This window comes from Oncorhynchus keta, chromosome 18 (genome assembly GCF_023373465.1).
Source record: "Oncorhynchus keta strain PuntledgeMale-10-30-2019 chromosome 18, Oket_V2, whole genome shotgun sequence".
In the NCBI taxonomy this organism is placed as follows: Eukaryota; Metazoa; Chordata; class Actinopteri; order Salmoniformes; family Salmonidae; genus Oncorhynchus; species Oncorhynchus keta.
The window spans coordinates 8,671,131-8,697,296 of NC_068438.1; the positions used below are offsets into that span (position 1 = coordinate 8,671,131).

General features: G+C 45.1%; 1 protein-coding gene across 4 annotated transcripts in view; it reads left to right on the plus strand.

Annotated features, from left to right (window-relative positions):
• Window positions 1-18,093: 18,093 nt before the first annotated feature.
• The window catches only part of LOC118396820 (latent-transforming growth factor beta-binding protein 4-like), an 81,522-nt gene continuing 73,449 nt past the window's right edge, over window positions 18,094-26,166 (plus strand). For all 4 annotated transcript variants that reach the window (XM_052467333.1, XM_052467336.1, XM_052467334.1 and 1 more), the window contains exons 1-2: window positions 18,094-18,657; window positions 22,197-22,267. In XM_052467333.1, the coding sequence (XP_052323293.1) occupies window positions 18,371-18,657; window positions 22,197-22,267 (358 nt within the window). In that variant the 5' untranslated portion in view covers window positions 18,094-18,370. The remainder of the gene's footprint in view (window positions 18,658-22,196; window positions 22,268-26,166) is intronic.

The window sequence follows — 26,166 nt, forward strand, 5'->3', positions numbered from 1 at the left end:
TGCGTGTCCATAGCCCGGTGCGCTATAGGGCAGCCCCCGAGAGTGCCATGCGAGTGTGGGCATTGAGCCAGGGCGTATGGTGCCTGCTCAGCGGGTCTGGTCGCCGGTACGCAGTCTTGGTCCAGGTTATCCTGCGCCGGCTCTGCGTGCTGTGTCTCCGGGCGCTGGGAGGGTGCAGTGCGTCCTCTGCCTGCGCTCCGCTCGTACCGGGCAACTGTGGGAGTGGAGCCTAGGGGAGAGGTGCGTGTAGTAAGCACTAGATCTCCCGTGCTTACCCACAGCCCGGTTCAACCTGTGCCTGCACTCTGGAGGGTCCGGGCTCGAGTAGTTGTCCAGCCTGGGGAAGTGGTGCCAAGGTTGCGCACCAGAGCTCCAGTGCTCCCCACAGCCCGGTCTTTCAGGCTCCTCCTAACACCAAGCCTCCTGAAAGTCTCCCCAGCCTGGTAGTTCCTGTGGCAGCCCCACGCACCAGGCTGTCTCTCAGTCTCCTCCCTGCAGGTGCTCCCGCCTGTCCGGCGCTGCTGTCGGAGCGTCCCGCCTGTCCGGCGCCGCTGCCGGAGCCTCCCGCCTGTCCGGCGCCGTTGCCGGAGCGTCCCGCCTGTCCGGCGCCGCTGCCGGAGCCTCCCGCCTGTCCGGCGCCGCTGCCGGAGCCTCCCGCCTGTCCGGAGCCTCCCGCCTGTCCGGCGCCGCTGCCGGAGCGTCCCGCCTGTCCGGCGCCGCTGCCGGAGCGTCCCGCCTGTCCGGCGCCGCTGCCGGAGCCTCCCGCCTGTCCGGCGCCGCTGCCGGAGCCTCCCGCCTGTCCGGCGCCGCTGCCGGAGCCTCCCGCCTGTCCGGCGCCGCTGCCGGAGCGTCCCGCCTGTCCGGCGCCGCTGCCGGAGCGTCCCGCCTGTCCGGCGCCGCTGCCGGAGCCTCCCGCCTGTCCGGCGCCGCTGCCGGAGCCTCCCGCCTGTCCGGCGCCGCTGCCGGAGCGTCCCGCCTGTCCGGCGCCGCTGCCGGAGCCCCTCAGCCCAGAGGCGCCAGAGCCCCTCAGCCCAGAGGCGCCAGAGCCCCTCAGCCCAGAGGCGCCAGAGCCCCTCAGCCCAGAGGCGCCAGAGCCCCTCAGCCCAGAGGCGCCAGAGCCCCTCAGCCCAGAGGCGCCAGAGCCCCTGCCCCTCTGTCCAGTGGGGTCATTGAGAGGGGTTGCCATGGTGAGAAAGCCACGGAGGCGGAAAATGAGGCGGACTAAAACAAGGGTGAAGTGGGGTCCGCGTCCCGCGCCAGAACCGCCACCGCGGACAGACGCCCACCCAGACCCTCCCCTATAGGTCAAGGTTTTGCGGCCGGAGTCCGCACCTTTGGGGGGGGGTACTGTCACGTTCTGACCTTTATTTTCTGTGTTTTTGTATTTAGTTAGTATGGTCAGGGCGTGAGTTGGGTGGGCAGTCTATGTTTGTTTGTCTAGGTTTTGGGAATTTCTATGTTTCGGCCTAGTATGGTTCTCAATCAGAGGCAGGTGTCATTAGTTGTCTCTGATTGAGAATCATACTTAGGTGGCCTGGGTTTCACTGTGTGTTTGTGGGTGATTGTTTCCTGTCTCTGTGTGTGCACCAGATAGGACTGTTTTTTGAGTTTTCACATTTCTTGTTTTGTTAGTTTGTTCATGTGTACCTTATAGCATTAAAAAGTACCATGGAAAATTACCACGCCGCGTATTGGTCCTCTGATCCGTTTCGCCTCTCCTCTTCGGAAGAAGAGGAGGAAACTCATTACAACCACTGCGTTTTTGGGCAAGCAATAATTTGCTTTAAGAGGACACGACAAGAGGAAATGTTCTGCCTACAAGGGCAACTACAAGGAGCTTGCAGACATAATTGCACGTTACAATGCTTTAATGGCTGAACATTTTGAACTTTTGACTGTCAATTCTGAATGATTTGATAGCTTCTATCGCATCATCCATTAAAATATTAAAGCGAGGTTGATGCAGTGCATATTTTCAAAATCCTACGGTCTTTATTTAGCAAAGATGATAACACATCACTGCGGCCAGACACAAGAAACAACGAATGACATAAATGTTGCAGCAGCCTAGGCTACACCTAAACATTAGAAATCTGACATGCAGTACAGGATGAAAACTAGACTATTATTCAGTCTGATCAACTGTAGACTACTAATAAGAGCAGCTGCATACAGCCTATGTGCCCTGTCCATCTGGTCAGGGTAAACTAATTGGTAACGTTATGTATTTAGAAAATGTGAATGTAATCAAATTTAGTTTATATTCAAAATTGGGGTGGCTAGGCTGCTTATATGTTTTTAATCCAGAATTATTTACCTGGATATAATGAATCAACATAATAGTGATGAAGGCCTACAGTTGCATAGGCCTGCATGATGCAAACATGCATAAAGCAAGCTCAGCCCTGTGAGTTCCATTATCTATGAGTTGTTATCTATGTGTCTGGGTAGAGGATATCCCCCTCCTAATCTAACCTAAATATAATTTATGTCAACAAATGTAAGGTAGCTCCAGTTTGAAAGGGTTTTCATCCCCCCCACGGCCAGGAGTTTTTGTTCAAGATTTTTTTTTTAAACCATGTGACCAGATTAGGAAAAACTGGTCCCATCATAGCCCATATGAAAACATTTTACAACTGATTAAGCACTGTCATACCTTATAGGGTCCAGAGTTTTCCTAGTTAGGTTAACGTATAAGGACAAACTCCAGGCCCCAGGGGGTAAAAACTGCCCCACCGCTCTAGAACCTATGGTGGCACCAATCTGCTTGCAGTGGTCAGTTATCATCAGGTACGGTGGATGATCAGGGCTTTATTCAGGAACGTTTCTTGAGCTACTTTGATGTGTCAAGTGGGCGAGATGTACAGTCTGTGTTTAACTTTATGAATTTTGAGATGTCTGAGTTTAAGTTCTTCGAGACTCGTTGTCCAAACCTACGATGGCACAGTTGTAATGGAATGTATCTGCTATTTGTATTTACAGCTAAGTCCCCTCCTGTTCCCTGATTTAAGAGGTGATGACTACTCCACTACCATTGTCAACTTTCTCCTGGCATGAACTGAAGCCACATCTCATGTGCCCGCTCATCCACTGGCACATTGAATGTTTCCCCTCCAAGAACAGAGTACCCCTATCAATTTTCTCTCATTGCTGTACAGTCGTGGCCAAAGGATTTGAGAATGACACAAATATTACTTTTAACAAATTCTGCTGCCTCAGTTTGTATGATGGCAATTTGCATATACTCCAGTGATCAGATGAATTACAATTAATTGCAAAGTCCCTCCTTGCCATGCAAATGAACTGAATCCCCCAAATACATTTCCAATGCATTTCAGCCCTGCCACAAAAGGACCAGCTGACATCATGTAAGTGATTATCTCGTTAAAATAGGTGTGAGTGTTGACGAGGACAAGGCTGGAGATCAATCTGTCATGCTGATTGAGTTTGAATAACAGGCTGGAACCTTCAAAAGGAGGGTGGTGCTTGGAATCATTGTTCTTCCTCTGTCAATCATGGTTACCTGCAAGGAAACATGTGCCGTAATCATTGCTTCACATGCAAGGATATTGCTGTCAGTAAGATTGCACCTAAATCAACCACTTATCGGCTCATCAAGAACTTCAAGGAGAGCGGTTCAATTGTTATGAAGAAGACTTCAGGGTGCCCAAGAAAGTCCAGAAAGCGCCAGGACCGTCTCCTAAAGTTGATTCAGATATGGGATTTGGGCACCACCAGTACAGAGCTTGCTCAGGAATGGTAGTAGGCAGGTGTGAGTGCATCAGCACGCACAGTGAGGCAAAGTCTTTTGTAGTATGGCCTGGTGTCAAGAAGGGCAGCAAAGAATCCACTTCTCTCCAGGAAAAACATCAGGGACAGAATGATATTCTGCAAAAAGGTACAGGGATTGGACTGCTGAGGTCTGGGGTAAAGTCATTTTCTCTGATGAATCCCCTTTCCGATTGTTTGGGGCATCCGGAAAAAAGCTTGAGAAGACAAGGTGAGTGCTACCATCAGTCCTGTGTCTTGCCAACAGTAAATAATCCTGAGACCATTCATGTGTGGGGTTGCTTCTCAGCCAAGGGAGTGGGCTCACTCACAATTTTGCCTAAGAACACAGCCATGAATAAATAATGGTACCAACACATCCTCCGAGAGCAACTTCTCCCAACCATCCAGGAACAGTTTGGTGACGAACAATGCCTTTTCCAGCATGATGGAGCACCTTGCCATAAGGCAAAAGTGATAAGTAAGTGGCTCTGTCACGTTCTGACCATCGTTCGTGTGTGTTTTCCTTGTTTTAGTGTTGGTCAGGACGTGAGCTGGGTGGGCATTCTATGTTGTGTGTCTGGTTTGTCTATTTCTATGTTTGGCCTGATATGGTTCTCAATCAGAGGCAGGTGTTTGTCATTGTCTCTGATTGGGAACCATATTTAGGTAGCCTGTTTTGTGTTGGGTTTTGTGGGTGATTGTTCCCATCTCTGTGTTTGCACCAGATAGGACTGGGTTGGGTTTTCACGTTTCTTGTTTTTGTATTCAGTTGTTCATGTGTACATTTACGTATTAAAAGAACCATGGACACTTACCACGCCGCATATTGGTCCTCTGATCCTTTTCGCCTCTCCTCTTCGGAAGAAGAGGAGGAAATCCCTTACAGGCTCGGGGAACAAAACATTGATATTTTGGATCATTGGCCAGGAAACTCCCCAGACCTTAATTCCATTGAGAAACCCACAAATTCTGACAAACTCCAAGCATTGATTATGCACGAATGGGCTGGATGTCAGTCAGGATGTGGCCCAGAAGTTAATTGACAGCATGTCAGGGCAGATTGCAGAGGTCTTGAAAAAGAAGGGTCAACACTGCAAATATTGACTCTTTGCATCAACAACTTTGCATCAACTTGTCAATAAAAACCTTTGACACTTATGAAATGCTTGTAATTATATTCCAGTATTCCATAGTATCTTCTGACAAAAATATCTAAAGACACTGAAGTAGCAAACTTTGTGGAAATTAATATTTGTGTCATTCTCAAAACTTTTGGCCACGACTGTATGTAGTGTCAGTCACATACACAATCACATTATTACACATCAATGATTTTACTCCTTGCTTGGACTAACTCATTCTTAGCTCTTTTGTCCAACTGTGTACTGTGTTGTGTTGTTGTTTTTTTGTCTTCCCAGTCAAATCCTGTCCTGCACTGGTCAAGCCTCTGAACACCTCAACTCATGCCTCATACCCTCATTTAATCACTGATCCCTTTCCAACACTGTAAGTAGCCCTCTCATTCCCCATAATATTGTACTATAAATGTATTTTTAAATCTTTAGATTCAAATAATTCGTTTTTGCCGATTTTTGAAACACACTTGTTCGTCTCCGTGTGTTCCGCCTATACCGTGCGTCTCCCATCCTCTGCCATTATGAAGTCACCAGCCTCCACTGACGTACTGTATATATCTAATGCTTAGGGGAAAGAAGTTAGGACAATTCCAGTGGGGTGGAAAACAGGAAGCAAAGTCCTATTTATACAATGCAAATACAATACGATGGATTGAAAGAGCTGTAATTCAATACATTGCCTTACTGAACGTTTTGGATTCTCAATTTAGATAATACTGTTATTCCACCCCACGTGGATGACAGATTATCTGCATCATCTCTTCATCACACAGCGACACTGGATGCCTTGTGAATGCCTTGTAGGCCTCTGTCATTGTGAACAATGGTTGTTGATCGATACCTAAATGATCATGGACTGTCTTGCCTATAGAGTGATGTGAAAGCACGAACATAAAACGTCCAAATAGACACCATGCTGCCATCCTATCCGTTGCCCCTCTCTCTCCCTCAGTCCACACCACTACACGGTTGCCTCTGATGCAGAGGTTATTGCATAATGTGGCAAGAGTCTGGCTGTCTCATTTTAAAGATATGGTGTTGACATTTCCCAAAAACGATCACACTATAGCACACTATATTAGAACCCTTACTAAAACAGCACGGACACACACACACACTCATATACAGACACGCACAAACGGTACACACACGCGCGCACACACAGCGAGATGAGTCACAAAGAGTGATGGCAGAGGAACCAGAGCCTTATGACGGCCCAGACATCCACGGGCCTCATTATAAGCTCCGATGGACAGGCAGCGTGGGAGGGAAGAGTGGCGCCCAGGGCCAACGGATGACTGTCAGATCGCTTCCCATTCTTTCGTTCATCTTTCGCTTTTTCCCCGCTCGGATTAGTGACTACCCGTCCTTCCGACCAGAGCATCCGGGCTGGATTCAATTCCTCGCTTCGCCCTTTTCCGGTGTTATTCCCATTAGCTTCACCAGTGACCTCTTTTTGGGATCTGCTCCTTGATGTTCAAGAGGTGGCAGGTTAATCGTGCCCTTTCCAATTTCACTCCCTTTCTCTACAAATGAAATGAAAATGTACTGGCAACACCATTTGGATGTGGTTGTCGTGGTGGTGGGGGGGGGGGCAGCAGTCTTTCTATTTAGATCTGCAGCTCCTCTATCTCCACCTCTCCTCCAACCAATGAAACTGAGAGATGGTGGCTTTAACTGGCTCAATCTAATCAAATACAAGTTGATTGTTAGTGATTGAGTTGTATTTCAGAGAGTGTTTGGAGGATACAATGTAAGAAGCAAGGGGGATATGTAGAGGCTATTGAAGGAGAAAACAGACCAGAGACCACTCTGCTTCCCTGTGGCTTCCAGCTACATTCTGATTGATCAATCCCTCATCCCCTGGCTGCTCTGTGAATGAATCTGACCTGTGGAAATGCCCTGTGTAGCCACACATGTCTGGGATGAAAGCCCCTGTGTTGATAGTGATAGATGGACGTGCTTCTGAAGAACACTCTCAGACATAGGGACATACACCCAGGGGGCCAATTCACACTTGTCAGCCATGCAAAAATGTTCAAATCGATGAGGGAACGCAGTACTGACACCAAACGTTTACATGGGAATTTTCAAAGTGGGAAAGTTGCAGACCCCCGATCTTCTACACGAATATGTCAAACAAATCTGCTATGTCACATTATGATCATAATTCTTAATTTTATATTCTTCAAACGTGTCAAAAGTAAGCATGTGGTCTAAAGGAGTCCAAAGGTGCAGCACAAGTGTAAGCATATGAACATTATCCTAAAGGATGCGTGTGCTTTCAAAACTATAGTCAATTCTCTGCCTTAAGCGGAGGGCTTTTCAGCATGAAGCTGTCTGACCATATGACCTATTCGAAACACTGACAGGACACATTGTTGCAGATGCTGGAAATCACATAGTGGACATTTAGTTTTTTTCCTCTCGCACCACACAGCTGATTCAAATAATCCAAGGTTGATGATGAGTTGGCTGTTTGAATCAGCTGTGTAGTGCTAGGGCAAAAACCAAAATGTGCACCCAGGGGGGGGTGGGGGTGGTCAGGGGCCTGATTGATGTCACACTTTTACCCCCAGCTAATATACCTGACTCCGATAATCAACTAATCACGATCTTCTGTTTAGAATGCAACTAGTTTAAATCAGCTGTGTTTGCTAGGGATGTGGAAAAAGTTTGACACCCCTCCACCCCCGTAGACTGGAGTTGCCCATCCCTGCTTTAGAGTCAACAACAGCCTGACCTCTGACCCAGCTCACCTTCCACACAAACCCCTGTGGGAGCAACATAGATAGTACCCTTCAACAACATGTTCAGTGACACTTTCTCTGTTTGGCTTTTTGTCTATTCGAAGCATTGAGAAGCTGTATTGGATAACATGTTTCTCTCATTTTTCCTCTCATAGAGCACCGCGACACAATGACACTCATCATGCACAGACAGACAGACAGGCAGACAGCACACGAATGCACACACAACCTCTCCATATCTCTATGACTGTAATGTGCAGTATTGTCAACTAATGACTTGCATACGCACCACACATTGCACCAGGGGGGTAACCAATATGCTCCTTCTTTTTTGCTATTCCAGTACCCTCGCCATGTCTCCACCGTCCTGCCAAGCTCCTTCTCCACCCCCTCCCTTTCCCCCGGCACACTTCTTTCTTCCTGGTCCAGGTCTCTCGCTGTTGGGAAACAGTTCAAATGTCCTGCTGCAGCACCGATTTGTTTGCAGTTAGTCTCTGTTTCACTGGAGCGGTCCCTTTGAAACTCTGACGCTTTTAAGTGTGGCTTTGGCTTCTCAAGTAGAATAAATCCTTACCTTGACTTTGTATATGGTTCAACTGCTTTTCGGTCCTCCAGAAGAAAGAGTCCCACCTGATCTTTTCCTCGGGTGTCAAAGAGACTCTTTCGTTCGTTTTGTTTCCACTGTGCAGGTAATGGAACATTGATGCATGCTTTTCCAACATGCCTGTCGTCATCAATATTTGATAAGAACTCTTGCTGTTTGAGCTCGATTCCCACTGTCCTTGTCATGAGGCGGTGGACAATGCTTTTCCTCCGCTTCATAGAGTTGAAGTCCCATCTTCTGTCCCAGAGGTCTGTCTGCTCAGTGTCAGTTCTGCATCAAAGTTTTAACATAATATAATCTGATCCATTGCACTGGTTGTGGACCTGCAGACAGTCTTCCCGGCCCCAAAAGTATGTATTATTCAATTTGATCTTTCTATTTCGCCAAATAAGATCTGCTGCTGGTTGGAGCTGTATTCAAGTAGGAGGTGTCTTCCGTAGCGACAAAAAGGGCTGGGAATGTCGCCATAACAGAAATCAAGCCAATGGGACTGGATGAGAGGATTGTGAGATATAAAAAATAAAAAGAGATCCCCAAAGAAGCTGCTGAACTGACAGCAGAGGAGTTAGGGGAGGAGGAGAGGGAGGGAGGGAGGGTGGCAGAGATGTGGGGCGTGCGATGGAGGGGAGAGGGACAGGTGGGTCAAGTTGCGTGTCGAGCGGTCCTCTGTCACACCTATGGATTTCCACTGAAGACAAATAAAGTTGTGAGTAACAGCCACAGAATCCCAGATAGGTCTTATGTCGCTCTCTCTCTCTCTCCCTCTGACGCTGTCAAACGTACTCCATATGCTCATCCATCCATCATTCTCTCTTACACTCCCTCTTCTTCGGTCCTTCTCTTGACTTCTCTGGGTGTCACCTGGTTGGAGGTCAGATACCCAGCTTCTCCTCTCACAGGGATGGATGATGATTTATAACCTGGTGGTTAACCTGTAGTGGAATCCCTTTTTGTTGCTGGTCCACATTTTCATGATCCTCCTCAAGTCTGAAGGAGGATCCATCACTCTCAGGTTTACAGGTTTGCACCTTTTCACAATCCCACTGTCCCTCTCTTTCTCTCTGTCTCTCTTGCTCCACATGCGTCTCTGTGTGTCGCTGAGCAGCTCTGCCCCCCCCCCCTTTCCTCTCTTTCTCTCTCTCCCCCTCCACTTCGAAGCTCCTAGAACAGCTACTAACTGACAGCATCCAAAATCCATTCATGATTCTGCTTTATAAATCACCCATGTTCCTGGTTATGCGCACACTAACACACAGAAAGATACCAGAATACACTCTGGGGAGACATAAATAATGGAGTGCTAGGTTACAGTAGTAGTATGGTCATATATAGAAGACAACAAATTTAGCTAAATATATATATAGCCCGGAACAACAATTTGAGCACTTCTCACAAGGCTGTTACCACAGAACTAGTCTACGGCTCAAGAAGAAGCATCGGTGCTGCCGTAATAACAGTCCCCATTTCTGGCATATCACCAGCATGAGCTGCTGTATTCTCTACAGTCCTCCAGTAGCACCGGTGTCAATGTGCCTGGGACTGTGGCACACTGGCCTCCAGCTCCATACCCACTACCCAACGCCACCATCTGGGCACTGACAGCCAGCACACAGCTTGACAGAGAGGGAAGCACGCTCGCTGGAACCAAGGAAGAGGCATTGTGGTGTTGGTGCCATTAGGTTGTTGAAATACAATGAATGGAATAGACCTTACACTGCAAGGTTCTCACGTTCTTTGCTACATGTTCTGTAGAGGTACAGCTAGTACACATACAGACACAGACACAAACAGGCACACACATACGCACACGCACACACCCATGCACAACCACGCACGCACGCACACACCCACACCCATGCACACACCCACACCCATGCACAACCACACCCATGCACACACCCATGCACACATGCACACACATGCATGCACACACACACACACATGCACACACAAACCATGCACACACACAAGAAAAGTGCAAACATACATTATCGCATAATCAGGGATTTAAATTACATGAATGAATTCTTTGTCGCAAGGTGTGATGAATGAAAATCATGTCCTGTAGCTTAAGCTTTATTGCCGAAAGACTTTTAAATCAACGCCGTAGGTGGTGAAATTTCCTTTATTTTATTTTTTAAATGTCCTCCGCCAGCTGGAGCAAAGCCACCAAATAATTAACTGGCGAGGAGGAGAATAACCCTTCCTGTAGGCTGAATGGGCACATTGGCTCTTGATTAGCAGAACAGGGGATAGAAGACACACTGTGAAATAAAAGGGCTACAGTAATTGGAAAGTGTGTGGGCACTGGAAAGAAAGTGAGGGAGTGGGAGGTGGTTGGGGGGGGGGATTAGTCAGAAGGAATGCAGTCAGTCCCTTTCTAACTTATTACTCCTTTATTTTCAGGAAAGATTATCTCTTTTTACCCAAAGAAAATACTGATAAGAACGCGCACACACACACACACACACACACACACACACACACACACACACACACACACACACACACACACACACACACACACACACACACACACACACACACACACACACACACAAACACTCTCTCTCTCTACTCACCTCTTCCTCCCGTTGCCGGATATCCTTGAGTCTGACTTATACCATATTCAAACAGAATGTGGTTGCTAAGGAACTGCCTCTGTTGAGACACCTGCTGCATCACAGCCAGCCTGCTGATAACAAGTCAGATAAGCAAAAAGAAAGGGAGGACTGGGTAGGGATGGGCTGTTATAAAGCATTCAGCGTGTTATGCTTTAGACGATATGTAGGAGCAGACTGAGTAATGCACTCTGTGGTGCCTATGAAGGCAGAGAGACATGTTCCCCCCTTAACCCCCCCTCTCCATGAGAGACTCTGTGGAGATGTGACTGAAAAGGAAGCGCAGATGATAAAATATTGACTCAGTCAGTACTACAGGGACCTCTCTTCGCCAGGGTTCTGCAGGAGGCTTAAGCGAAGCAGCTCAAAGTCCTTCATTCGCAGCCTGGTCAGGCATTACTGATAACCTAGCTTGGCAATTTCTGGAAAGGCAAAGGAAAAATATCACACCCATTTAAAGGGGTTTTTAATGGTTGTGTTATTTGCACACTATGAAGTCGAACTAACGGTATGACATTGTGGAAATGATGATAATGCCCTATTTAGGAGCTGTTTAAAATGACTGTATATCTGGGTAAGCGGGCGGTCTCTAGACCAGCCAATCAGGGGTGTGCATGTAAATATCTTCAAATGTGTTTCCTAACACCCGCACGATCAGACTGAGCATTTGAAAGGCCAAAGGAAGCTCAAGGGAAAAAATAAAATTACAAAGAATGCATGGGGCTTTAAGTTTGTGTCATTCAAATGGCTATCACACTCCTTGAAGTGTCCCCCCTACAGTCATACCTTGGTAGAAGCCCCTGAAGCTTCTGATCTGGAAAGAGACAGAGGCCCGAGAACATGCAGAGAGTGGAAATTGGGAGATAGATAGCCCAAACAACAGAAATACCTTATTTACATAAGTATTCAGATCCTTTGCTTTGAGACTCGAAATTGAGCTCAGGTGCATCCTGTTTCCATTGATCATCCTTGAGATGTTCCTACAACTTGATTGGAGTCCACCTGTGGTAAATTCAATTGATTGGACATGATTTGGAAAGGCACACATCTGTCTATATAAGATCCCATAGTTGACAGGATTGTGTCAAGGCACAGATCTACGGAAGGGTACCAAATAACTTCTGCAGCATTGAAGGTCCCCAAGGACACAGAGGCCTCCATCATTCTTAAATGGAAGAAGTTTGGACCACCCAAGACTCTTCCTAGAGTGAGCAATCGGGGGAAAAGGGCTTTGGTCAGGGAGGTGACCAAGAACCCGATGGTCACTCTGACAGAGCTCCAGAGTTCCTCTGTGGAGATGGGAGAACCTTCCAGAAGGACAACCATCGCTGCAGCACTCCACCAATCAGGCCTTTATGGTAGAGTGGCCAGACGGAAGCCACTCCTCAGTAAAAGGCACATGACAGCCCTCTTGGAGTTTTCCAAAAAGCATGTAAAGACTCTCAGACCATGTGAAACAAGATTCTATGGTCTGATGAAACCAAGATTGAACTATTTGGCCTGAATGCCAAGCTTCACGTCTGGATGAAACCTGGCACCATCCCTACAGTGAAGCATGGTGGTGGCAGCATCGTACAGAGAGCAAAGTACAGAGAGATCCTTGAAGAAAACCTGCTCCAGAGTGCTCAGGACCTCAGACAGGGGCAAAGGTACACTTTACAACAGGACAACGACCCTAAGCACACAGCCAAGATAACGCAGGAGTGGCTTCGGGCAAGTCTCTGGATGTTCTTGAGTGGCCCAGCCAGAGCACCGACTTGAACCCGATCAAACATATCTGGAGAGACCTGAAAATAGCTGTGCAGCGACGCTCCCCATCCATCCTGACAGAGCTTGAGATGATCTGCAGAGAAGAATGGGAGAAACTCCCCAAATACAGTTGTTTCAAGCTTGTAGCGTCAAACCCAAGAAGACTCGAAGTTGTAATCGCTGCCAAAAGTGCTTCAACAAAGTACTGAGTAAAGGGTCTGAATACTTATGTTTTTACCTTGTGGGGTATTTTGTGTAGATTGATGAGGGAGAAAAGCATTTTAATCCATTTTAGAATAAGGCTGTAACGTAATAAAATGTGGAAAAAGTCAAGGGGTCTGAATACTTTCCGAATGCAATGTATCATATTAATGTTAGAGGTAACAAGACCTCAAAGTAGCACACTTTCCACAGAATTTGACAGTACATTAGTGCACATCCCCTTTTGATCACTTCTATTCCAAGCTGTGGGCGTAGCTCAAGTTCCAGCATAAATTACATCAATAATATAATGTTTTATGAAAAGCCAGAGAAGAAAATAACTTCCTAGGGTTTGTGTGGCTCGAGGCTACCACCCACATCCCAACACACACCCACACCATGACCTGTACACAACCATGTGATGTATGCGATCAGACACTACACGCCACATACACAATCTCAAACTCACTCATTCACAATTACCATCTGCATCATTACCCCTATCAAGCCTGTTGCACATTGGAACTCTCCTCGAGCACAATGCTGCTCAGTTCTCCCAGCTTGCAACTACAAAAATCCCTGTTTCTACGGGAATAGAAAGGAAAGTAAGGCTAAACTAAGTAAGACACTCACGTGGAACAGAACAGAGAAAGATGCCTCTGTGCATACCAATAGTGGAGTGGGTGTGTGTACACCGTAGAGACTCATGGAACTCCATTCTACGTAAATTTGCTTGCGGTTCAACTCCCTCCCTCTTTACCATAGTTCATACAGCTAGCTGGATCTGGAGTCATAGAGATCTCATTGGTCCAAGATGGCCAATAAAATATATCGTTGTTGCAGGGGCCTTCCTCAGTCATGGGAGAAGTGAAACGTAATGTGAATGTAATTGACTTAATGGTATGATTACACAAAGAAATGTCAATGTGCCACTGAAATGCTAGTACTGATGCCTATCCTATCATATGGCCCATTGGCCTCCATCTTATCAATCAGATCAAAGGCCTGCTTTGCTCCACTGATTGTTAGCCATTGAAAGATGGAGCCTGCAGCGATATAAATTCCATTGGGTAGGATATCCCAGGGTAATTCACTATTTCCACCACTGTCTTCATTAGTACATTTCCACGACCCCAGGGAATGTGGAGTCTTACAGGCAGAGCACTTGGCAGGCCGGGGAATCTCCCAGGCATAAAACAGCCCTGACAAAGATAATGAAGCTAGCTTTGATTGCTCAGGTTAATATCGAGAGATGGGTGTGTTTGGGTGATGATGATTATAGTTGGAGTCTAAGATAATCAGAGTTACATTAGAGGTTCGATAATGACCCTTCTCTCATTCCCCTGGCCAATGGATACAGCTCTTCAGTTCCTCTAGCTAACACTAATCCACCCCCATGGGAGCTATCTACACCATGCATGGGATTGTGGCTGATGGTGGCAACCATGAGATTAGAGGTTCTTCCTCTCCAATTTCCTAATTTAGTCCAATGTCAGTCACATGTCACATCAAATGGGAACTGGGATATCTCTAAACTTAGACTTAGGCCCGGGTCTTAGGTTTCTAATGCTGCAAAAACTGTATCTCCATAGTGTGCCAGGCTGAGGTCCTCCCTATCTAACCTGAGTGTACAAAACATTAGGAGCAGCTTATTTGGACTCCTTTTGCCCTCAGAACAGCCTCAATTCAACGGGGCTTGGACTACAAGGTGTCGAAAGCGTTCCATAGGGATGCTGACCCATGTTGACTCTAATGCTTCCCACTCCTGAGTGTTGCAGTGGTCTAAGGCACTGCATCTCAGTGCTAGAGGTGTCACTACAGACCCTGGTCCGATTCCAGGCTGTATCACAACTGGCTGTGATTGGGAGTGCCATAGGGCGGCGCACAATTGGCCCAATGTCGTCTGGATTAGGATTTGGCCGGGGTAGGCCGTCATTGTAAATAAGAATTTTTTCTTAAAAACTTCTTATGGCTGCAAACCCGTTAATATTGATATTAACGGGTGATATGACAACAGCCAGTGAAAGTGCAGGGCGCCAAATTCAAAACAACAGAAATCTCATAATTAAAATTCCTCAAACATACATGTATCTTATAGCGTTGTTGTTAATCCCACCACAGTGTCTGATTTCAAATATGCTTTATAGCGAAAGCACCACAAACGATTATGTTAGGTCACCACCAAGCCACAGAATAAACACAGCCATTTTTCCAGTCAAAGATAGGAGTAACAAAAAGCACAGAGATAAAATTAATCACTAACCTTTGATGATCTTCATCAGATGAGTTTGTTATATCTGGAGTACTTCTCCTGTCCTATTCGGTGTCCTGTGTGAATCTAAGTGTGCGTTCTCTAATTCTCTCCTTCTTTCTTTCTCTCTCTCGGAGGACCTGAGCCCTAGGACCATGCCCCAGGACTACCTGACATGATGGCTCCTCGCTGTCCCCAGTCCACCTGGCCATGCTGCTGCTCCAGTTTCAACTGACCTGAGCCCTAGGACCATGCCCCAGGACTACCTGACATGATGACTCCTTGCTGTCCCCAGTCCACCTGGCCATGCTGCTGCTCCAGTTTCAACTGTTCTGCCTTACTATTATTTGACCATGCTGGTCATTTATGAACATTTGAACATCTTGGCCATGTTCTGTTATAATCTCCACCCGGCACAGCCAGAAGAGGACTGGCCACCCCACATATGCTCTCTCTAATGCTCTCTTTCTTTCTCTCTCTCTCTCGGAGGACCTGAGCCCAAGGACCGTGCCCCAGGACGACCTGACATGATGACTCCTTGCTGTCCCCAGTCCACCTGACTGTGCTGCTGCTCCAGTTTCAACTGTTCTGCCTTGTTATTATTCGACCATGCTGGTCATTTATGAACATTTGAAGATCTTGGCCATGTTCTGTTATAATCTCCACCCGGCACAGCCAGAAGAGGACTGGCCACCCCACATAGCCTGGTTCCTCTCTAGGTTTCTTCCTAGGTTTTGGCCTTTCTAGGGAGTTTTTCCTAGCCACCGTGCTTCTACACCTGCATTGCTTGCTGTTTGGGGTTTTAGGCTGGGTTTCTGTACAGCACTTTGAGATATCAGCTGATGTACGAAGGGCTATATAAATAAAATAAAATTGATTGATTGATGTCTCAAGGATTAAAATTCCTTCTTTAACCGGTCTCCCCCCCTTCCTCTACACTGATTGAAGTGGATTTAACAAGTGACATCAATAAGGGATCATAGCTTTCATCTGGATTCACCTGGTCATTCTGTCATGGAAAGAGCAGGTGTTCCTACTGTTTTATACACTCAGTGTATTTGGACTTTTCTACAATACCTAAAATGTTTATTCACACTTTAAGCCAGTCTCGAAACAAACATCTGAACAAGACCTAGAGGGAAACTATGAGAGGCCATGTGATTGAGGGCTGGGTTGTTACGGTCTCTGACTGCTCCGCAACGTGAATGTCCCCGTGCGTAATAGTTTCATGGGCATTTATCCTATATTCAATTATCCCCCTGCAAGATGTATTTATCATTGTGATTTCTCCGGTACCTAGGCGTTAATTTACATCCCAGTTTCACGTTAAAGAAAAAAACCACTCAAATATGAATTAGTCCACTGTTCATACATTCCCAAAATGTTTTGCATGTCAGCAATCAAGTTTTCAAGATGTAGAATTTTCAAGAAGTGAAGTGTCACTTGCCACATCATCATGACGCAAAATGCAATATATCGACTCCGTCAAAAACATACACTAGGCTAAAACAAGGACAGTTGAGTCATTCAATTTTACATGTCAGTCATCTTATTACTTAAGTATTTCAGATTACTGTCTCGCTTGTCATTACTGGTGAAACAGAACCTTTGCCAAGCATGAAAAATGATACAATCAGAAACTGTCCTTTGCCACAATTACTTTGCATATCTGTACCATTACTGCCATCTAGTGGCTTTTTGAATACCCTTCACCTCTGCACATTCGCAAATTGTTGTCCTATTTCAAATTCAATAGCACCAAGTCAATGGTGGAAGACATGCTTCTGCTTCGGGTTTTTTTTCAATACATTTCAGATACAACCGATCTGTCTCAGTCTGAGCAAAGATTGAACTGTTATAACCATGAAATTTCATAGTCAAATATGGAGATCTGTCAAACATCTTACCTAAAACAACACATGGTTTCCTTAACTTCTCATGAACTCATCCTTTTCCAGGAGGCATACGGCATCCTTGGAATCAATGGGACAGCGCTCAACCTTTTGGTGGTGGTGTTTGTGTATGTTTACATTCCAGTGCACCATGCATCATGACAGAAAACTGCTGCCCTTAATAGCATAGATTGATTATTTATCCACACGCAAAGTACACGCACAGGGAGAGGACATAACGCAAAGTACACGCACAGGTAGAGGACAGAACGCAAAGTACACGTACAGGGAGAGGACAGAACGCAAAGTACACGCACAGGGAGAGGTTATGCTTTCTAATGTGTAAACACTGCAAGGCATGATAGCAGACATGTTGCAAATCATAAAGGTCCACTGAGAAAGAAAACATATGATGGGGTGGCAGGTAGCATAGTGGTTAAGAATATTGGAGCAGAAACCATAAGGTTCCTGGTTTGAATCGCTGAGCCGACTTGGTGAAAAATCTGTTGATGTGCTCTTGAGCAAGGCACTTAATGATTACATACCGTTTTACCTACTTCATACAAATATACAGTACTGTATTCCAGTCAAGGCTCATCCTATGTAGTTCTATACACACATGATCTATTAATTTACTGTCCATAATGTATATACATACACACCATCACAAACATATATGTTTCTGTTCCAGACACTGTGTGAATTTGTTGAGACAGAAACACGAGCATTTCGCTGCACCTGCGATAACATCTGCAAAATATGTGTCTGCTACCAATAACACTTTATTTGATTTAACCCTAATTGTTCCTGTAAGTCTGCTAAATGACTAAAATGAATAAATCAATTGCTTATTGAATCTTATTGAAACTATTTGAGTGTGCTGTTGCAAATTGTATTATTGTTGAACGTCCTCGAGGACGCTGGCAACCTCGACACAAGGCAGACTCTCCTGTAGGCTGTGGTGGTCACCCCTCTATTTCCATGTCTATGCGCTGGTCCTACACATGTCTGATTGGCTGTGCTGTCCTTATATTTTAGAACTCCTATCCCATTGGCTCAAAGTTTTTAAGGCGAACTTTAAACCGACTTTACCATTTTCTAATGGGGTAGGCTCCGAACAATGCAATAACTAATAGTGGAGTCTGAAGAGTCGAGTTTATTTTCTATTTGAAAAGTAAATGATCTAGCCTATTAACTGCATTTGCAAAAATAGGCCAAACGAAGACATGTGCTCAAATTGTATATGATTGTTTTGTTTTGGCTCACCTATTGCATAAAATTGTTTTCTATTTCTTAGTTTCTAAATTGTATTTTTCTTTTAACAATTTCCTGGTGATTTCGTTGCACTTGGATTATTTATAGGGTCGATTTGTAACGCAGAAGATACTTCTAAAGATGTCAAGCAGGAGATATGCTAACTTTTTCGTTCTTGGAGTGACATTTCTTGTATTTCTTACATTTTCGAAATGTGGGACACTAGTGAGGCGTTCAGCCCGTAAAGGGCACGAGATGCAGAGGCGAACGGCGGGCAGGTACCAACACGCAACCGTGAATGATCAAGTTTATCAGACTCAGTGGAGAATGACGACGACTTCAAAACCCAAATTAAAACAGAAACAGTACCATTTTAATGGAAAGAAATACTGGAAATACGCAACAAATGTCACACTTCAGTTAAATGGGTGAGTAGCCAGTAATAAATGTAGATTACAACTCCGGAGCCCGACAGTCAAAAGCAGGTGTTTTACAATAGCCTACATAACGTAGCCTATATTATAGAGAATCAGACCATGTTTCAGTGTCCTTTTGTCGTTTGATAGTTTCATAAACATTTTGATTAAGACGGTACACATTTGGGGGTTTATTATTTTGTCTAATGGCTTGCCAATTATTGTCCTCTGGAAAGTCAGGCTACTAAGAAAATAATTACGTGTGCTTTTAAAGTACATTTCTTTCAGATGGGTAGCCTCCTTCAAGTGATCTGTTTCAATTATCCATCCAAAATGGTAGACCACAATCCAATGTCATTCCATCCTAAAAATGTACACAGGCATGTATGTTTGCACAAGTCCCTCTTGGATTGTGAGAAATTCTTCTATTTGACACAAGAGTTATCGATGTAAGTTATATGTGACTTGACTGCACCTTTTGATGAAAGTGCATGACAACAAGTGATAAATGGACCCAAAGTCAAATCACACAGGACTGGGAAATGGCACTTCATGCACAGCAAAGTTCATGGAGTTTGCCACTTTCTGAACTGGCCAGATTAGAGACTCAACACATCATCCGGTGAAGTATTCCCCTGACCTGCAGAGGAAATGTTGATCCTTAAAGCTAGGGTAGGAATTTTGATTATCCCATTGCATTAGTACATTACATGCAATTAACAGGATTAATCATTACTTCCCATTTTCCAGACTGCTTTATTTGGATGCCTCAACTCACATGTTTTCAGTCAGTGAAAAAACATTTCACTAATTGAGATAAACTAGTACACACAACTAACTTAGCACCAACAGGCCATTTCTCTTTGGGGGCCATGACAGTCCCACTCTGCTCTATTTAGCCCCAATGCACAGAAGGAGCCTGGCTAAATGTCCAAAATAAACACTGTCATGGTTCTACTCGAGGGGGCGGGGGTCGGGGGGTTCAGCAGTTCAACCCAGGCTTAGGTGAGCGACCGAAACTGGCATCGCTTCAAAGCCTCTTTGATGAGGATCTTTAGCACCCCACGTCATTTAAGAGGGTAAAATATATTATTGATCTTCTCACGGGGGGTGAAGTGGAGGGAAGTGGGACAAATCCCTGAACTCTGCTAGAACAAGAGCATGAATTGACTTGGCGGAGCTGCAGTGAGCCTATAGAGTGTGACTGTGTGTAACTAAGGCTCTCTTTGTGTGAGCCTTTTTATTCACAGCCACAGAGCTCCTCTGAAACATTGCAGCATTATGTGCTTGTACTGTACGGCAGGCTATAGGCCCTAACGCAACACATGCCGCAATGCAGAAGCTCTTGGAGTCTCTCGTGTTCCAGAACATTAGTCCTGTTCCAGAGCAGAGAGACCCTAGAACTAAAGAACCGGCATTCAGTCTGAGCCTTTTAGAATAAGTCCTCAAAGATGAGAGGATAGAAAGCCCAAGTCGAAGAGTCAGGCACTTCAGAATCGGTGCTCAGTCACCAGAAGAAAAGGTTGAAGATAGAAAGCTGGATAGCCTATGGCAGTGGATGGGAGCAGTGTGAGTATGCAGGCTCTTAATGGGGTGGCTCCTCCACCCAGATGACAGGTCCCACTTAGTTCTGTAAACACAGGGGCTGGGGATTATTCTACTGTATTAGAGCAGTGTCAGCACCGTGTTAAGACTCGACTAGAGATAAAAAACATCCAGTAATTTTCCATTCCACAACCACCGCTGCTGACAACTCCCTATTTGGGGTGAAAGCAACCCCTCCACCTTGTCTCAGTGATTTCTGCATTCAGCTGTCAGGTCGCGAGAGAGGAGGAGCGCTGACCGCACCGAATGAACGGCACTCATCCCATCGCCAGCTGACCCCTTCCCCTGTGCCTAGTCATATAGGACCTCTGTCATGTGACCCATGCTCTCTGTTGAATGAGGCCATGTGCAAATGTTCACACATCCACTAGCTGCTATCTAAAAACCGTCTTCATAGTTGGAAGAACCCGGGTGGTGTTCAGTTCTTAAGACCTGCACTAAAGGGAACTGTCAGTCTGAGAGAACAATGATATGCCTGTCACAGTCCTGTTTGGGTTTGGTTAGGAAGTTTGCACATCTTTTGTTGAGATCGATTGGATGTTGCTGGTCAATTTAAAAAATCCTTTACCAAATGTCTTCAGGATTGTGTCCAAACTGAAAGATCTGCAATTTAGCTTTGATATAGTTGTAATTCCGGCACATCAATGGTCTGACAGTCTGTTTTGGCAGTGACATCTGCTGAATTAGCCACCACCTTGGCCTGGGGTTCAAAGGTCATTCAGTCTCCAGACAGGCTCAACTTCCTCTGGGTGAGTTCACTGCTGGGTTTGAATAGGGGCCCTGCCTCTGCTACTTTGCAGACCCCCAGTCAGACCCTTTTGGAAGAGGCTCCTGGCCCACTATTTGCAAACACACAATAAAGCCAGAAAACTGTATCTAATCAGCAAATCCCACAAAGGAGGTATAAGGGGAGCTCGGTGGCGCGGGTCACGCTGAGCTGTCACTTTGAAGAGGGCGTCGTCACCGTGGCTTGTGTTGGCGTGCTAATTGCATCTTCTCCCAGAAGCCCCCTGGATAAACAGGCGGGTGCCCCAGAAACGAGACTCTGCAGAGGACCCTTAATCCGGTTTTGTTTACCCAATCTGTGGAGCAGAGGGGGCAAGTGGCTGGCCCAGAGACAGACAGATATGGCCAGACCAGTGTGGGAACACAATATCTGTCATGCATTGTGCACAGGACGGACAGAGGCCCTTCTCACCCAGGGCAACCACACCATGGCCCCTCATTCATATTCATAGCTCCCCTTTTAAACAAACTGAATCTATTACGTCCAAAGGCAAGTGTAAAGACAAGGAGGTATTAACTGTTTCACACTGAAGCAACAGTACATTTCTGGGGGCCCCAAGTAGTTTCTTATGAATATCCAGGAAGTTGTGAAAATAGGACCGTGTTTAGATCCTTTTGTGATCAAATTAAGTGATTTATTTTGTATTCGTGACCTTGAACTGTGTTATAAAGCAGTAGTGTCTGTGATTTCTGTGTGTGGGGTTCCTGTCTTTAAGCTTAACCTTAACTTATGACAGCCTAAACTATGTACTGTGATAACTGCTGCCAGGGGTGGACTTGCCATTGGCATTTCGGGCAAATGCCAGATGGGCTGATCTATTTTTAGCTTTGTGGGCCTGTCTAACTTGGATTTTTTTTGCACAAAATTATCGTTATCTGGCTAATAATGTTGGCCTCAAGGAACAAATGGGCTGTTGTGCCAGCCTCGAGGAGAAAAATGGTCCAGTGTGGGGGCCTTAAGGAAAAAAATGGTCCGGTGTGGGAGCCTTAAGGAAAAAATGGTCCAGTGTTGGGGCCTTAAGGAAAAAAATGGTCCGGTGTGTTAGAAATGCCAGGGCCAATTTCTGGTCACAATCTGCACCTGACTGCTGCTGTGATCTGATCCTATAAACTCTGCTATCTTTAATATGTCGTCTGTCTGTCTCCCTTGCTCTCTGCAGGACTAACGTCTGTGGAAACAGGTGCTGCCACGGATGGACCGTTTCACCCAAGACTCAGAAATGCACCAAACGTAAGATTCTCATGTTCACTGACCTTTCCCCAAGCATAGCAGGACTGTCAGCCCTTCCATAACGTGTAATGTTGTTCCACATTGTTGGGGAAATATTATATAAAGATCTCGTCATACCGTATAATGGAATATCATGCATAAATCTTTTTTGTTGCAAGGAGCCGCCTTATACAGTAGGGGATGGTTGTCCTTATATCACCACGACAACCAGAGTTTTCTTGCCCATAGGGTGCACAGGGGCACGTGCCCCCTCAGATTTGTCCTGTTAACAAAATATATATAATAACTCTGTAATACTACTAACCACCAACAATTTTATGAAGTTGGGTTAAGCTAGCCCAGATAGGTTCCAACTTCATAACTAGCTACCAAGAAGCCATTTCAGGCTATCAATCAAGTGAGTTATAAACAAGCTAGCTACTCTATCCTAGCTGGCATGCCTGCTGGCAAGGTTGGTAGACTTTAGAAAAGCGAGCAATAACTAAATGTTCTGAATAAGACTGCCATTCCTTTTATTATTTGACCCAGATTTTAGCAGAGAAGTATACTAGTTTCTTTAAAAACAAATAGCCACCAGGAGGATACAGACAGCTCAAGAGGTAAGCTTAGATATGCAGAAAAATACATATTTGTTTTTACATAGAATTAAACCTAATGATTATGGCTCTAGATTGCAGGAAAAAGCTGTTTCAGGCCTAGCCCCCCTCCGGACCACCCCCCAGCCATCTTCACATACTTTATGCCCCCTCAGATTTTTGGAGGACATGACACCCCTGATAACAAAACTCTCTATCATGGTACTTGTGATAGATCTATTCCCAGTACTGTACTGTATAAAGATGGCAAGCTGTCAGTAGTTGGTTTAATAAGGAGTGAGCGAGCATCAATCAGGCTCTATAGGACAATGGAATGTTCTCTCCACCCAGCTGGAAGTTGTAATGTCATATCCAACATAAGCAGAACCCAGTCCAACCTGTGTTTCCTCCCATTTCACTCAGCCAGACATCTGGAGAACGTATGATTTCATTGTATCATCATTTTCTGATTATGATGGGGGGTGTGGATGGCAAATGTGAATTCCGGTCAATACCTACACAGTTTACAGATATACTATCTTAATTTGACCTTTTTAAACCTCGACCACACTACAATTTGCATTTCCTGCTACGCCGGAAAATTCTCCGCAACAACAGATTGATCAAATTAAGATAGGACACCTTTCGACTTACAGTGTGCAGCAAAAAGCGTCCGGTATCGATATGTTTCGATATGTTATGAAAGTGAATATGTCATGTGTTGATAGTGTTGAGCACCTCTGGTCTTGAAGAGTCTGTCGTAGGCTGCATTTACACAGGCAGCCCAATTCTGACCTTTTTTCACTAATTGGTCTTTTGACCAATCAGATAAGCTCTGATAAAGATATGATTTGAAAAGACCAATTAGTGGGGGAAAAGATCAGAATTGGGCTGACTGTGCAAACACAGCCATAGTGGTCTGTGATGATGGCCTAACTTGGACTTGACCCTGGACCAGCGGGCCTTTTGCTAAACCCTTGACAGGCCTGGGCCCATATTCTTAAAGCGTCTCAGAGTAGGAGTGATAATCTAGGATCAGACCCCCCTCCCTGCCCATATAATCATATTAATTATGATCTAAAAGGCATAACTGATTCTAGATCAGCAATGTAACTCTTGAGGCACTTTGTCTACACACAATGCGAGCACTACTTTGTCTACACACCATGCTGTACACAGAGAAGAGGTCAGGACCTTTTAAGAAAGGAAGAGCTCCTATTCATGTCTGTCTCCCAACACATCTCTGTGGTGTAAATCATTATAATCCACACCTCCATAAACCTTGTCGACAGGGATTGGACACCTTTACTTGATCCAACCCCTTGACCCAGAGGATTTAAAGGGCCAGTGTCATGTCAAAACAACCTGGCTTAGCATTCCTGCATAGCACGGCTCTGCACATTGTCAGGAAGCACAAACTCCCTTCGAAACTCACACTCACTCACACACATTCATGCATGCACCCACAGAGGCGCACACACACAAATATACTCCCATACTTCCTTTCCCCCTCTAAGGTGTATTGATCAAATATAAAAGCCACACTGAAAAGGAAACTCTGAAGTGGAAGCAGAGTTAGGCCTAGATTCAATCAGATCAAGCGTTAACCGGCGATGGCCGACACCCACATAGCCGATGTTTTGGTGTTGTTGGCGGTGGAACTGCGTTGGAGCTGTCGAATCGGTGAGCAGCTGCTCCTCTGATCTTTGTCATGAAACCACACCTGTCCCACTCGTGTTAGAAGTTCAGAATGAGAAAGTGTAGGCTATATCGAAATATGACCCTCAAATTGAAAATCATTAAACAAAATAATGAGGATTTCTATAATCCTAATCGAGGTGTAGATTCATTCTCACATTCCAGTGTTCACATTTGTAAGCAGTGCTGCATGGGATTTCTCTTTGTTTTTTTCAATTGCTAACATGTATTGGTCAAAACTGAAGTCACATTGTCAAAACTCTTCACATAGTCAGAAAAACAGAAGTGTATGTGGACCAAACTGTGAATCATTTCTCATTGCTTTCACACAAAATGCATTCAATGACCACATTCTCCAAAATCCATGAACTCTGTTCTCATTCATACTCCACCACCTAAAAAACGATATAGTTGCAGCACATGTTTTCAAATACAAACACATTGTTTCCAAAACTGTTCAAAAACACATTCAAAACAGAATGATGGCAAATGTGGTGCATTTCTGCTGTAACCAGATTGAAACATATAGAACATTTTAGCAGAATAGTTAATCATTCCAAACACAGCTGATTGCAATTTCAGCTGAAAGCCTAACCAAGTGTCCTGTTTTTAGTCTCTTTAACAAACAGACAAAAGAGGATGGCTTCGGAATGATTTAGTTTGGAAACATGGATCAAAGAAGACAGGTTGGTGGGGAAAGATGAGTGGCAGGGTTGAATTAGACATTTCAGAAGATACTTTCCAAGATGCATCACCAGAGAAGACATAAGATGTGATGTTGATGAGAACTTGTGGCCAAATGCAGGAGAGAGGGAGAACTAGAACCCTCATAGTACTCTACAGTATGAGTGATTATACTATACATGTGGATGAGAACTAGAACCCTCACAGTACTGGACAGTATGAGTGATTATATTATACATGTTGATGAGAACTAGAACCCTCACAGTACTCTACAGTATGAGTGATTATACTACACATGTTGATGAGAACTAGAACCCTCACAGTACTGTACAGTACGAGTGACTATACTACACATGTTGATGAGACCTAGAACCCTCACAGTACTCTACAATATGAGTGATTATACTATACATGTTGATGAGAACTAGAACCCTCACAGTACTCTACAATATGAGTGATTATACTATACATGTTGATGAGAACTAGAACCCTCACAGTACTGGACAGTATGAGTGATTATATTATACATGTTGATGAGAACTAGAACCCTCACAGTACTGGACAGTATGAGTGATTATATTATACATGTTGATGAGAACTAGAACCCTCACAGTACTGTACAGTATGAGTGATTATACTACACATGTTGATGAGAACTAGAACGCTCACAGTACTCTACAATATGAGTGATTATACTAAACATGTTGATGAGAACTAGAACCCTCACAGTACTCTACAATATGAGTGACTATACTACACATGTTGATGAGAACTAGAACCCTCACAGTACTCTACAATATGAGTGATTATACTATACATGTTGATGAGAACTAGAACCCTCACAGTACTCTACAATATGAGTGATTATACTAAACATGTTGATGAGAACTAGAACCCTCACAGTACTCTACAATATGAGTGACTATACTACACATGTTGATG